The following is a 13,927-nucleotide window of genomic DNA, read 5'->3' as shown; positions in this document are numbered from 1 at the left end:
GTGTATATATAAAGTCTGCTGCAGTTTCCACGATATGCATCTGATAAAGTGAGCTGTAGCTCACGAAAGCTCATGCTCTAATAAATTGGTTAGTCTCTAAGGTGCCACAAGTCCTCCTTTTCTTTTTGCGAATACAGACTAACACGGCTGTTACTCTGAAACCTGCTCACCTTAAGTGATCACTCTGGTTACAGTGTGTATGGTAACACCCATTGTTTCATGTTCTCTATGTATATAAATCTCCCCAATGTATTTTCCACCGAATGCATCCGATGAAGTGAGCTGCAGCTCATGAAAGCTTATGCTCAAATACATTTTTTTGTCTCTAAGGTGCTACAAGTCCTCCTTTTAACAACTGGATAGTACATGAGAGACGATGGGCAGCATGGCACTAGGCTGAGCAGGGAGAAGTTGTGTTTGATGCAGTGGAGCAGGGGAGACAGTGGAGCAGGGGAGCCAGTGACGTGGTAAAAGTGACAAGCCAGGGAAATTATCTTTGCAGCAGCATAGATATAAGCAGAGGAAAATTGCGTCACAGCATGCATTGCACGTACCCCTCCTATCCTGTGCAATTCACCTTAGCTAAAGCACAGCTCCCTAGCATTGCTTTTGAACAGGCCCTCCCCTAAGGCTCTGAGGCCAGCCATTTATGGGTAGATGTATCACCAAAAACAAACGGACTCCCTCTTATCTCTGGCCAAAGTTTGAGAGACTGCTTGCTGGTGGTGGAAAAGGAGAAGTGCTCTCTTGAAATCTGGTTTTAAATCCTTGTAGGTGTTTTAGAGCCCTAAGGTTAAAATACTCAGTCTGCAAAAGTAGCAGCATAGACATTGTCTAACGTTTTCCTTTAAGGGCTTTTATAGGTTACGAATACTACCACAATGCCGCATGATGGTGTAGTTTGTACACATGGGTGTAGTTTGGCGGGGCATAGGGAAGCAGAAGCGGATAAGGCTTTTTTTTAAACAACAAACAAAATCATCCAAAGCACGAGACTCGGTGGTGAAGGGGAACTTCAACTCCCCAGACATCTGCTGGGAAAATAACACAGCAGGGCACAGATTATCTAACAAGTTCTTGGAATGTACTGGAGACAAGTGTTTATTTCAGCAGACAGAGAAAGATACTAAGGGAGAGGCTGTTCTAAATTAGATTCTGACAAATTGGGAGGAACAGGTTTAGAATTTGAAAGAGGAAGGTAGCTTAGGTGAAAGCAATCATAAAATGGTAGCGCTCATGATTCTAAGGGAGGGTAGGAAGGAAAAACAGCACAATAAAGAAAATGGATTTCAAGAAGGCAGACTTTAGCAAACTCAGGGAGTTGGTAGGTAAGATCCCATGGGAAGCAAGTCTAAGGGGAAAAACAGTTCAAGAGACTTGGCAGTTTTTCAAAGAGAAATTAAGGGCACAAGAGCAAACTATCCCACTCTGTAGGAAAGTTAGGAAGTGTGGCAAGAGACCACCCTGGCTTAACCAGGAGTTCTTCAACGATCTGACACTCAAAAAAAGAGTCTTACAAAAAGGGGACACTGGGACAAATTACAAAGGAGGAATATAAATAACACAAGTATGTAGGGACAACATTAGAAAGGCCAAGGCACAAAATGAGATTAAACTAGCTAGAGACATAAAGGGTAACAAGAAAACATTGTACAAATACATTTGAATCAAGAGGAAGACCAAGGACAGGGTAGGCCCATTACGCAGTAAGGAGGGGGGGAACAATAACAGAAAATGTAGAAATGGCAGAAGTCCTAAATGACTTTTTGGTTTCCGTTTTCACCAAAAAGTGGAGTGGCAATTGGCCGTCGAACAGTGAATGCCAGTGAAAGGGAGGTAGGCTCAGAGGCTAAAATAGGGAAAGAACAAATTAAAAATTACTTAGACAAGTTAAATGTCTTCAAGTCATCAGGGCCTGATGAAATACATCCTAGAAAACTCAAGAAGGTGACTGAGAAGGTATCTGAGCCATTAATCAAGTATCAGGGGGTAGCTGTGTTAGTCTGTATTCACAAAAACAACAAGGAGTCCGGTGGCACCTTTAAGACTAACAGACTAGTCAGTCTTTAAGGTGCCACCGGACACCCTGTTGTTTTTGAGCCATTAATGATTATCTTCAATAAATCATGGAAGATGGTAGAGATTCCAGAAGACTGGAAAAGGGCAAATATAGTGCCCATCTATAAAAAGGGAAATAAGGACAACCCAGAGAATTACAGACCAGTCAGCTTAACTTCAGAACCTGGAAAGATATTGGAGCAAATATTTAAGCACTCAATTTGCAAACACCTAGAAGATAATAATGTGATAAACAACAGTCACCATGGATTTGTCATGAACAAATCACGTCAAACCAATCTAATAGCTTTCTTTGATGGAGCAATAGGCCTTGTGGCTAAGAGGGAAGCGGTAGACATGGTATATCTAGACCTTAGTAAGGCCTTTGATATTGTCTCGCATGACCTTCTCATAAACAAATTAGGGAAATACAACCTGGAATGAGCTACTATTGTTATACCAATAAAATAAAAACCAGCAGGATCTTATTAAAGGGGGAAAAGGCAAAATACCACATTGATTGTGAATACAGAAAGAATCCTAGTAAGCAGTTAGTTACAGCTGTAACATTCCATTCAATCTCATATTTATTCACACATTCATTCACGCGCACACACGCACACACACACACACACGCACACAGGTTCTGTAAGGTTGTTATCATAGTTACCAGCCTTACAGTTGCTCATGCCAAGCCACTGGCCGGGTGGCCTGGACATGAGGAGGGAGCAGGGCATTGTCAGATACACATCTGATGCTCCTGGAAGTTGGTTTGCAGAATCAGACCCCAAAGTTCTCACTTTCTAGAGCCCATTTTTATAGGAATTTCTTCCTAGGCCAGTCTATGGGAATTGCTTCATCATGCTGTTGCTGAATCAATGGGCAGATGGCACATTCCTGACGGCTCCGTGCTGCCAGATGTTATCTTGTTCTTTGGTTCTCCCATTCTTGAGGCTGTTGGGTGGATTCCAGTCTGCCCTCCAGGGGGGTCCTCTGCTTATTTCCACTTGACGCCTTCTTCAGCCGATGGACACTGGATTCTAAGGCTGGCACCTCCCTGATCATTCAGTTATTATCCACACCAAGCATCCATCCACATACATCCTCTCTCTCTATTTTAATCACAATTGTTAATACAACAAAAGGGCGGGGAGTCTCTGGGTGCTGTTTCTGTTGTTACAGAGTATTGCTTTCAGTCTCTCTCTGTGTGAATTGCTTTGAGAACAGACTCTGTCTTAGAATGTACTAACGCAATTAGCAGCTTGCAAGTTTCACACAAAGAGGGAGAGAAACAGTACCAAAAACCAAGAGACCTCTTAATTAGTAATACCCTGGAATTTAAACTATGGGGAATCAAACTCATTTGTGATTTTAATACAGAACTTCTTTAATATGATCCAACACTATAAGGTGGGTGCATAACAGGTTGGAAAACCGTTCCCAGAGATTAGTTATCAGTGGTTCAGTCAAGCTGGAAGGGCATATTCAGTGGGATCCCGCAGGGATCAGTTCTGGGGCCTGTTCTGTTCAATACCTTCAACAATGATTTAGATAATGGCATACAGAGTACACTTATAAAGTGTGCGGACAATACCAAGCTGGGAGGGGTTGCAAGTGCTTTGGAGGATAGGGTTAAAATTCAAAATGATCTGGACAAACTGGAGAAGTGGTCTGAAAAAAACAGGATTAAATTCAATGAGGACAAACAAAATACTCCACTTAGGAAGGAACAATCAGTTGCACACATATAAAATGGAAAATGACGGCCAAGAAGGAGTACTGCAGAAAGGGATCTGGGGGTCACAGTGGATCACAAGCTAAATATGAGTCAACAGTATAACACTGTTGCAAAAAAAAAAAAAAAAAAAAGCAAACATCATTCTGGGCTGTATTAGCAGGAGTGTTATAGGCAAGAGAAAAGATGTAATTCTTCCGCTCTACTTCACGCTGATTAGGCCTCAACTGGAGTATTGTGTCCAGTTCTGGAAGCCACATTGCAGGAAAGATGAGGACAAATTGGAGAAAGTCCAGAGATGAGCAACAAAAATGATTAAACGTCTAGAAAACATGACCTATGAAGGAAGATTGAAAAAACTGGGTTTGTTTAGTCTGGAGAAGAGAAGACTAAGAGGGGGACATTTAACAGTTTTCAAATACATAATAGGTTGTTACAAGGAGGAGGGAGAAAAATAATTCTCCTTAACCTCTGAGGATAAGACAAGAAGCAATGGGCTTAAATTGCAGCAAGGGGGGTTTAGGTTAGGTTAGGGTTAAACTCCCTAATGTTGGTTAAACACTGGAATAAATTGCCTAGGGAGGTTGTGGAATCTCTATCATTGGAGATTTTTAAGGCCAGGTTAGACCTGTCGGGAATGGTCTAGATAATACTTAGTCCTGCCATGAGTGCAGGAGACTGGACTGCAGTGCTTAAATATATTAATGAATGAAGCTTCACAACCCCTGTTATCCCCACTGACAGGAAAGTTGCTCTGGGGTGACTGTGACTTCACAGTCTTCTTCTTTCATATGCATCACAAATCCATACCTAGATTGTCCAGCAATCTGACTGCTGCTTTATCAAGGGTGCAAAATGGTGCAGTCCACCCTCCAATCTTCACCATAAAAACGGTTTAGCTTTATTTCCAACCATGCTTCTTACCTGGGATTTTATCTTACCCATAGAGAAGGTTCAAAGCAAATATGATTAACAAGAGACAGTAAATGTGCAGGTATAATGTAGGATGAGATAATGAGCTAATATTTACAGCAACACAACATTTCTGTCCCCACCCTCTGTGGCCCTGTTATAAAACTAAAGCTATGTATAAAATCCACGTTGACTACGTGGTCACCTGGTCCAGTATAGTCATCAGAGCAACTGGTCCAGTAGAGAGTCCTGGATAGCAGGTAAGTGTTCGTGGAAGGTATGGTTACACTTGAGTTTTTGCGCTGACAGTTTCACCGGTGATAGGGAACCGGTGAAAGAAAAGTGCTGGTTTCTGTACTCACTTCCACAGGCGTCAGAGAGTGTTTACATTTGCAGCATTTCCATCCCCGATGAGAGCAGCGCAGTGAGGGCAGCTATCCCACAGTGCAGCTCTCCCCATTTTGACTATAGGTCTTGTGGTAAGTGGGGGGTAAGCACAGGATCCAAGCGGGCGATCATTTGCTCTGTGGAGCAGCCAAGGTTACTCGGCCAGATGAGCACTTGCAAACAAAACAGGAAAGGGAGAGGGGCAGACATCCGTTACCTGGCCTCAGAGCATCAGAGTTGCTGGCCAGAGTGATCACCCTAGGCACTGTGGGATATTCTCTGGAGGCTAAAAGCTGTTTTCACAGGAAGAATGTGTCTCCACTTGCACATCACCGCAAAAGGATCAGCGGTAAGATCTGTACGCCTCTCGTGGAGGTGGTTTTCTGTTTGCGGTGGAACTTCTGTCATTGGCAAGTGTAGATGCTCCCACAGTTTTTGTGCAAAACGGGGACTTTTTGTGCTTTAAATGGAAAGTGTAGACATGCCCCAAGAGCCCAGAGTCTGCAGACATTCCACCTAACAATGTGTCAGTGAGGAAGATTTCAGCATAACAGGCCTTAGCCAGAGAGACTAAAGTTACATTAATGATGATGGCTGAAATTCAATGAAGAGGGATTTTCAGAAGCCTCCAGTCCAATCACACGAACAGGGCTGACAATGGCTTTCTTTATTCCCCCTCTGCTCCTGCCTTTGTTTGTTCCTGAGTAGGCATGTTTTTAGTCCCATTCTCTCAAGTCTGCAACAAAGTTCTCTCTGCCTGTCCTTTAGATGCATCCTTTAAAATATGACAAAGTAAAACAAAGACATTATGAACATTCAGTTACTAACAATCAAATGGCTTGTACATTGACCCATACACCTGCTGGAGTTCTCTTTCTTAGAGTTTGTTTTCTTAGTCATTATGATGAAGTATTATAATACTTATTGATGTCGTTCCCCATTTAGAACAAAAAGTTATACTGTCTGGCATCATTTTTTCCTATAAAAAGTGTCCAGTTTGCTGGACGGATCTTAGACTTTGTAACTAGCTAATTTCACAACATCTTAAATTGTGTAGTGCCATAAAGATATCGATAAACCCGAAATAAAACAGCAACTGTTCTTGAGAAGCCCATTTCCAAATCAAATATGCTGAAAGGGAGACACGGTAAGTAAGGCAATATTTTTTCTTGAACCAACTTGTGTTGATGGAAGAGACAAGCTTTTGAGCTTCCCAGAGCTCTCTTTCAGGTCTGGGAAAGATAATCAGGGCGTAACAGCTAAAGGTGAGATAGATTGTTAAGGGTAAGAAGTTAACACATGTTGCAATAAACTATTTAAACAAAGTGGGAAATTAACACCTCTGCAAGTCATAGGACAAAGCAGGGTTAGGAGGTTACAAATAGTTGTAAGGACTGGTATAACCGCTGTCTCTGCTGAGTCCATGATTTAGGGCTAGTCTACACTGGCAATGCTAAAGTGCTGCCGTGACAGCGCTTTAACGTGGCTTGTGTGGTCGCAGCAGAGCACTGGGAGAGAGCTCTCGAGGGCTCTAAAAAAAAAACAAACCCACCCCCATGAGGGGCGTAGCTCCCAGCCAGTGTAGACAAGCCCTTAGGGTCAAGCAGAGTTATGAACTTAAGGGCAAGTCTACATTTAAAAAGCTGCACCAGCAGAGCTGAGCTGCTGAAGCGCTTTAGTGAAGACACTACTATGCCCATGGGAGAGCTTCTCCTGTCGGCGTCGTTAATCCACCTCCAAGAGAAGCGGTAGCTTTGCTGGCAGGAGAAGTCCTCCCATCGACATAGCACTGTCTACACTAGGGGTTGGGTTGGTGTAACTATGTCGCTCAGAGGGGATGGGGGGGATTTTTCACATCCGAGCGACTTCGTGATACCAATGTAAGTTTGTAGTGCAGACCTTGCCTACGCTCCCAGGCTCGTCTTGTGCAGGTTTCCTTCGAGGACGAGGAACGATAAGTCAGATAGGGAGTGACTGCTTTGTGAAAAGTGTTCACACAAGGGTGTCTTTTATAATTTTTCGAGTGTGAGCTCATTGGAGAGTGTAGTGATTGTCTGGTATCGTCCACATAGTTGTCAGGGCAGCTGGTGCACTGGAAGAGGTTCACCAAAATCTGTCCCGCCTTGTATTTAGCTGTGGTGGTCCGGTTACCTTTCCCAAACCTGAAGAAGAGCTTTGTGAAGCTCAAAAGCTTGTGTCAACCACCAGCAGAAGTTAGTCCAGGAAAGGATATGACCTCACCCACCTTGTCTGTCTCATGTATGTTTAAGCAGTTTGGGAAATAGGCTTCAGGTGGCACGCCTGGGAGATTAAAGGGCCAAAAGACAAAGGAAAAAAGTCCATTTTAACTTCAGACGTTAAAGATTCTTTTGCTTTAAAGTTTGCTATCACTCAGAGCCACCTGTTACAAAGGTTCATTACATTGTTTGGATGATAGATGTCCAAATAGTGGGGACCTTGACCTTGGGGCACGTTTAACGCCGAATTTTGCACTCCTATGGTACCTTCCATTTAGGGATCTCAAATCACTTCACAAACATCATGGAGCAAATCATGGTCTATGCACAGCCCAGGTGATTTGCTCTGTTGCTTTCCGGGCTTTGCACAGCCACAGAGTATGCATGTGTAAGTGTTGGGGGAAGAGTCAAGTCTTTGGTATCCCCTAAGGTGGGTAGTTTTCCCATTTTACAGATGCAGAAAGTAAGGCATATTTACCCAGATCCCCCAAGATATTTAGGTTCCTAACTTCCATTGAAATCAGGCGCCTAAATACCTTTAAAATCAATGGACATTAAGAGCCTAAATACTTTTGAAGATCTGGACCATAATGTTTAAGTGACTTGCTCCGAAGTCACATAGTGAGACACACACACACACACACATACACACACACACACTTGCAGCAAGCAGACATAGCCATGGCAGAGACACTCAAGCAAACCCCTGCTCCAGGTCTTGTGCATAGTAAATAAAAGACAAGACAACTCACCCCTGTCTCCTGTGCAGCTGCAAAGAAAAAGAAACAACTGCGTCAGAAAACAGTCTGGTGCATTTTGTATTGACACGTTTATGTATTAATGTCCCAGGGCCAAGTCCTGCCCTTAGACACATGCACAGCTCTCTGCGATTCAATGGGGCCATGTGTGTGCACATCTGCAAAACGTGGCCCCACTCTGCTCTAACTGCGCTTTGCACTACACTTAGTAGCATCTTGAGGAATCACCCCGCTTGGAGAGGAAGGTGGTTACGTGACAATGCTAATCCAATGTGATTCTGGGCTCTAACAATGCTTTGCATTGATACAGCACCTAGCCTCTAAGGATCTCAAAGAGTTTTGCAAACAGCAAGCTATAAGGTGGGCATTATGTCAAACAGCTACACTACGGCAGAGGGAAATTGAGCGATTTGCCAAAATTCACACCTCTGGTCATTGGCAGAGCTGAGACTATTATCCAGGAGTCCGGATTCCCAGTCCCAGCTATAACCAGTAAACAATGTTCTCTCTTAGACCTGAGAACATGTTCTTCTCTTGGTGGATAAATGATGGGGCAAAACGGAGATGCTTATTTCTGAAGGAGTAACAGGTTATGAATAGAGCCCAAACTCCCGTTCCATTAACATCCCTGCTCCCACAGTGAATGAAAAGGGAACTTTGTAAACACAGATCAGATACAAGCAGGAAAGATCATCAGGAGGGGAGAACTGGTCCAGGTCGCTTGGAGAATGTGAACAGCTGGTATTTCTAGCCACTGCAGAACCTGGCCTGGGAAAAAGGCCGGTTTTGGCCATGAGCTGGGGAGGGAGAGGATCTTCCCGAGCTGGGCGGGGGACATGTCCACTGCAGCTGGGGTGATAGCGCAGCCCCCTGGCCTGGGACCAGCCAGTTCACCCCATAAAGTAGGTCACATTTAGGGTCAGCGGGTCTTAAAGGCAACCCTTTAAAGAAGAGAGATTTAGACTCTCACAGGATTCTCAGTTTGAAGAGGCAATTCCAGTTACAGGTTGGCATGTTCCAGGGTGAAACAAAGACCAATGTGGGAAATATGAACTCTGCCAGTCTGACCCCTTTAGAGACCCTTTCATGGGTTTCACAGGTCCCACGCTTTTCTTACTTACGTGTTAACTCACTTTTCCTCTTCTTCCTCGGCCATAAAAAGTGCACTGCTCCAGCCACTGGAAGTACAAGTAACACTGGAAGGACAATTATCAATGCTATCGCTTTGACAGAAAGGCCTCTTTGTACACAAACTGCATTAGAAGTGACTGTCCCGGCCTTTAGTTCTGTCATCCCTTCCTCTTCACACCTAAGATGAAGGAAGATATGTTATTAAAAATGTCAGCGTATCCACAGTCTTCTCACTGTCTCGGTGCACCCATCATTCCGCCTGGTGGATTCTTTAATATATTGGATCAAATATGATAAGACCTCATCCAGATTCTGACCCTGCAGTCTGTGGACAGGCCAAACTCCCACTCATTTCAAGGCTGTAGGATTGCGCCCTTTGAGCGATAGAAACCTACACATTGGATAATTAAGTTATAAGGGCCCAAATAGTGAACAGAACATACGATTAGACTGAAAAATACAAAGACAATAAATTGACTGTAGTGACCTCAGAAGTTTTTACCTGCCCACACCTCAGCGTAGGATTCTGTGTTTTTAATGCCTGTGTCACTGGCTCTAGGTTTTTTGTCGCCCCAAGCTCCGAGCCATGGCCACTGGTCGGCCTCAGAACAGACCGAGCCTGCGTCAGGGGCTGAACTGGCCCCCAGCTGCCCATGCCAAGGAGGCAGAAAGGTCTTTAGGACTTGGTGGACAATCGAAGAAGGAGCTGGTTTTCAAGTCTTTATATTTGCAAACCCTCCCCGCTCCTGTGTGGCCATGGGGCTCTCTGGCCATGGAACTGGGGCTGTTACACTGCATGGGTGGCCCAGGATCTGGATCCACACAGTCTCTCTGCCATGTCACTGGGCTCTGTGCAGTGAGGATCTGGCAGAGGGAGCTGTGGTTGGAATCCACCCGCCATCCCATCTCACGGTTATAAACAGCCCCGAGGTGAATCCACGGAGAGTGCCCAGGGTATGGAAAGGGATTCCTGGGGAAAGGATTTCCCCAACACACAGCTCACAGCTGTACTGACTTAGGGTTACGTTTCCCAGCTGCTGAACTTCAGGGCATCTCTAACCAGGTCAATTATAGCCGCAAAATTCAGGTACAAAGAAATAATGATGAATGAAAGGAGAGAACGCAGCGTGTAAAGTCAGTGCAAGGGAAAAGGCCATGTGTCGTCAGAGTCACCTACTTGGTCCATGGCTGACAGGTGCGTGACATCTTGGTTGCTGAGAAGGTTCCATCAGGACAAACCTCACATACGTTGTCACGGAATTCTGTGCCTATAAAAGAGGACGACATAACTGAATTCTTTCCTGAATGTGGGGCCTACAGGAGCCTTGATTTCAGAAAGGTCTCCATCCACATCTCCCCACTGTCACCACCCCCACTATGTTGCAGAGCCACCTAGGTCAGTTCAGGAGTTAGCACTTTAAGACTAGATCTGCGCTGGTGTTTTATTCCTGCCCTGTACTTAAATCTGTCAGTACTCATAGAGCACAGGTACATGGGGAAAAATGCACCTCCTGCTGCCCCACATACCTGGGCCATTACAAGGGCCAACATCCCAAAGGAATAGTAAGACTCAAAATAATGGTGCCAAGTTGTGTAATAGCACAAAAGCTGCAACAGAACACAGCAGGGATGGAGGGCAATCGGGTTTTGGGACGTGGACTTGCAGACCGATGTATATATTAGGTCGACTTACAGCCACCGCAGTAATTGCCTCGGTGGTGCATTTCCACACTACCCTCCTTGGGCCAGTGGTGCATGTCCTAACCAGGAGGGCTTCTACTGACCTAAGAGGGGCAGTGTGGGGAGCTGAGAGCCCGGTCTCTTGGCTCTGCTGGCAGCTCCCTGCCAGGAGCCTGGCTGCCCCACAGGTTCCTGGGCTCCTGACAGGCTGCCTCCTCCCACCTCCTGTTGACACTGACATAATTAGGTCCCTTCCTAGCATGTCATTGTAAGGCGCCTCTTTGCCTTTTTCTGCACTTCTCTGCACCCTCCCTTTCTGTCGCAGTGTAGAAATGCTCTTGAACAGCCTGGGTGACATGTAAATGGAACAACAACACACACTCTGCTTTTCGACAGCAGCTCCCATCCCAGTATCTCCAAGTGCCGAGCTCTCAGGGCGTTAACCTCACATCACCCCATGCAGTATCCACCTTCAGAAACACACACCTGGCTGGCTGGACAGTCAAGCTCATTAGTTACTAGAGCAAAGAACCGTGAGGTACTTTTGGTTCGTCTGGAACTCACACGTGCCCTTGATCAAAAGCCTTACCAATGGACCATGGTCTGGATCCACACCCTCTCTCTCTGTAAAGGGACTTATGTGTCTACAGCAGTGATGTATTGCAGTGTAATTAACAGGGATTCTGCACCAGTAGAAAATGTCAGGTTTCAGAGTAGCAGCCGTGTTCGTCTGTATCCACAAAAAGAAAAGGAGTACTTGTGGCACCTTAGAGACTAACAAATTTATTTGAGCATAAGCTTTCGTGAGCTACAGCTCACTTCATGGGACGCATGTAGTGGAAAATACAGTGGGGAGATTTTATATACACAGAGAACATGAAAGAATGGGTGTTACCATACACACTGTAACAAGAGTGATCAGGTAAGGTGAGCTATTACCAGCAGAAGAGCGGTGGGGGGGTGGGGGAGGGAGAGGGAGAGGGGACGACCTTTTGTAGTGATAATCAAGGTGGGCCATTTTCAGAACTTTACAAGAAGGTGTGAGGAACAGGAACGCGGGGGCGGGGAGGGGAATAAACATGGGGAAAGAGTTTTACTTTGTGTAACGACACATCCACTCCCAGTCTTTATTCAAGCCTAAGTTAATTGTATCCAGTTTGCAAATTAATTCCAATTCAGCAGTCTCTCCTTGGAGTGTGTTTTTGATCTTCAACCAAAAAACTTCAAAAACAGACTCAAACAAGATCTCCCCACTGTATTTTCCACTGCATGCATCCGATGAAGTGAGCTGTAGCTCACGAAACCTTATCCTCTAATAAATTTGTTAGAGTCTAAGGTGCCACAAGTCCTCCTGTTCTTTTTTCAGTGGAAAATGTGTTGCTGAACAAGTCTGTTGCACCATAGGAGCTCCAAAGGGGGCATTGTTTCAAGAAAAGGGTGTGTTTAGCACACTTGTCTTACTAACAGAATTCTCTGCCCAAAAGCTTGCTTGAGGGAGCTCTGTTTCTGGTGTGCAAGTTGAAGCTGAACTCACACTGAGCTCTGCTGCTGCGTAGGTGGGCTGCCAACATGTGTGAGTGCAAACCCACGGCCTCATGCAAATTGCTGCCTGAAAGAGCATCATGCGAGTGTCCAACAACACCCAGAGGAGTCTCAGCTCATCACAGCCTGTGACACTTAACCTTGCCCCTGTATTTTTCATGCATGTTTATCAGGGGGATGGCAGCTTTGTGTCTGGCCTGGAAGGTGACCGGAGCTCAGCTCTAGGGCAGGATCCCAGGCAGGGAATAGCAATTCCAGAGTAAAGGACCCCAAGCAGCTTTCTCCCTCCCACCCCCTGCCTCCCACGTATATTGAGGGAGCTCCATCTCAGTCAGGACCCAAACCACTTCTGTCTCTACAGGTCAAACCCAATTCCGACATGGTACCAACAGGCAACTCCACTCCGTCAGCAGGCTGCTGCATTCTGCAGGGTCCGAAGGGTGGCCCCAGGCAGAGCACAGTTCAGCAGAGACTCCTGCCTTAGGGAGAAGAGGTCAGAGGCGTCTGGCCAGGCACAGATGGAAAGAAGTGCTGTTCACCACAGCTGTGACCTGGGCATCCGGCTCAGCACGTGCTCTGAACCACCCTGGAGCTGTGCAACGCTGTTACAACTGGCAGTCACGCTCACTCAAAGAGGGGGGCCCATCTACAGCTCAGCCACTCTTCCGGCTGCTTCCCCAGCTCACCAGCATCACCTCAGTCTCACCTGGATCAAGTCTCAACCAGTTTGCCCTGCTCCAGATTCATTCTGTGACTGCAGGGTTTCCCCTTGGTATTACAGAAGTTATGTTGCCTTACCAGGTTCTTTCACCATAGAGCCAGGCAGGCAGATGGTGGAGGGACGACACATTTCACAGTCCAGGCCTGCAATGTGCCTGCAGAAATCCCCCGGGGCGCAGCCGCACATGGTGTTCTTCGTATATGAGCATTTTTCTTTTATTATCAGTCTGGCTCCTAAAGGAAAGTTACATGCATCACAAATACATTTACATGGGAACTAAACAGAGCAGATACAAAAATTAATGTGTATCCCCAGTCCTTGCTGATCCATGGTACAGGGCACAGGAGCTAGAGGGGTTTGTTATGATGACTCCATTTAACAAGTGTTGTCATGTAAACAGAACCCTCTGGAGCCTGATTCTCTGCTGCCCTGCACCTTGTGTTGTATTTACATCTGTGCAAAGGCTGCATGCAAAATGCTACCAAATCAGCGTTCTCTACACAGCTGCAGTTGAGATCGTGCTTTGCACCCACTCTGCATTCATCTGCAGAGGATCTAGCAGAGTTTAGCAGAGGGTCTAGCAGGGTGTGAATAATGACAAAGGCGGTGGAGAATGAGGCTCCCAGTAGCCACAGATAAAGGACCACAACCTCCAAGCCAGCTGGTCACTGGAGAAGCACTCCACTGTAGTGGGATTTTGGAGTGGCCATAACACCTGCTACACAACCTCTCCTCCTGGCTGCCCAGCTGATCCCCTTGAGCTGGG

General features: G+C 45.7%; 1 protein-coding gene across 1 annotated transcript in view; it reads right to left on the bottom strand.

Annotated features, from left to right (window-relative positions):
- Nucleotides 1–137: 137 nt before the first annotated feature.
- LOC140899947 (tumor necrosis factor receptor superfamily member 14-like) overlaps nucleotides 138–13,927 on the bottom strand; it is a 25,349-nt gene continuing 11,559 nt past the window's right edge. The window contains exons 5-9 of the mRNA XM_073316280.1: nucleotides 13,239–13,394; nucleotides 10,396–10,486; nucleotides 9,209–9,396; nucleotides 8,082–8,098; nucleotides 138–5,867 (exon numbers count right to left, since the gene is read on the bottom strand). Of these exons, the coding sequence (XP_073172381.1) occupies nucleotides 5,823–5,867; nucleotides 8,082–8,098; nucleotides 9,209–9,396; nucleotides 10,396–10,486; nucleotides 13,239–13,394 (497 nt within the window). The 3' untranslated portion in view covers nucleotides 138–5,822. The remainder of the gene's footprint in view (nucleotides 5,868–8,081; nucleotides 8,099–9,208; nucleotides 9,397–10,395; nucleotides 10,487–13,238; nucleotides 13,395–13,927) is intronic.

The sequence above is a fragment of the Lepidochelys kempii genome, chromosome 18 (assembly GCF_965140265.1).
Source record: "Lepidochelys kempii isolate rLepKem1 chromosome 18, rLepKem1.hap2, whole genome shotgun sequence".
Lineage (NCBI taxonomy): Eukaryota > Metazoa > Chordata > Testudines > Cheloniidae > Lepidochelys > Lepidochelys kempii.
This window is presented reverse-complemented; position numbering and strand designations above follow the sequence as displayed.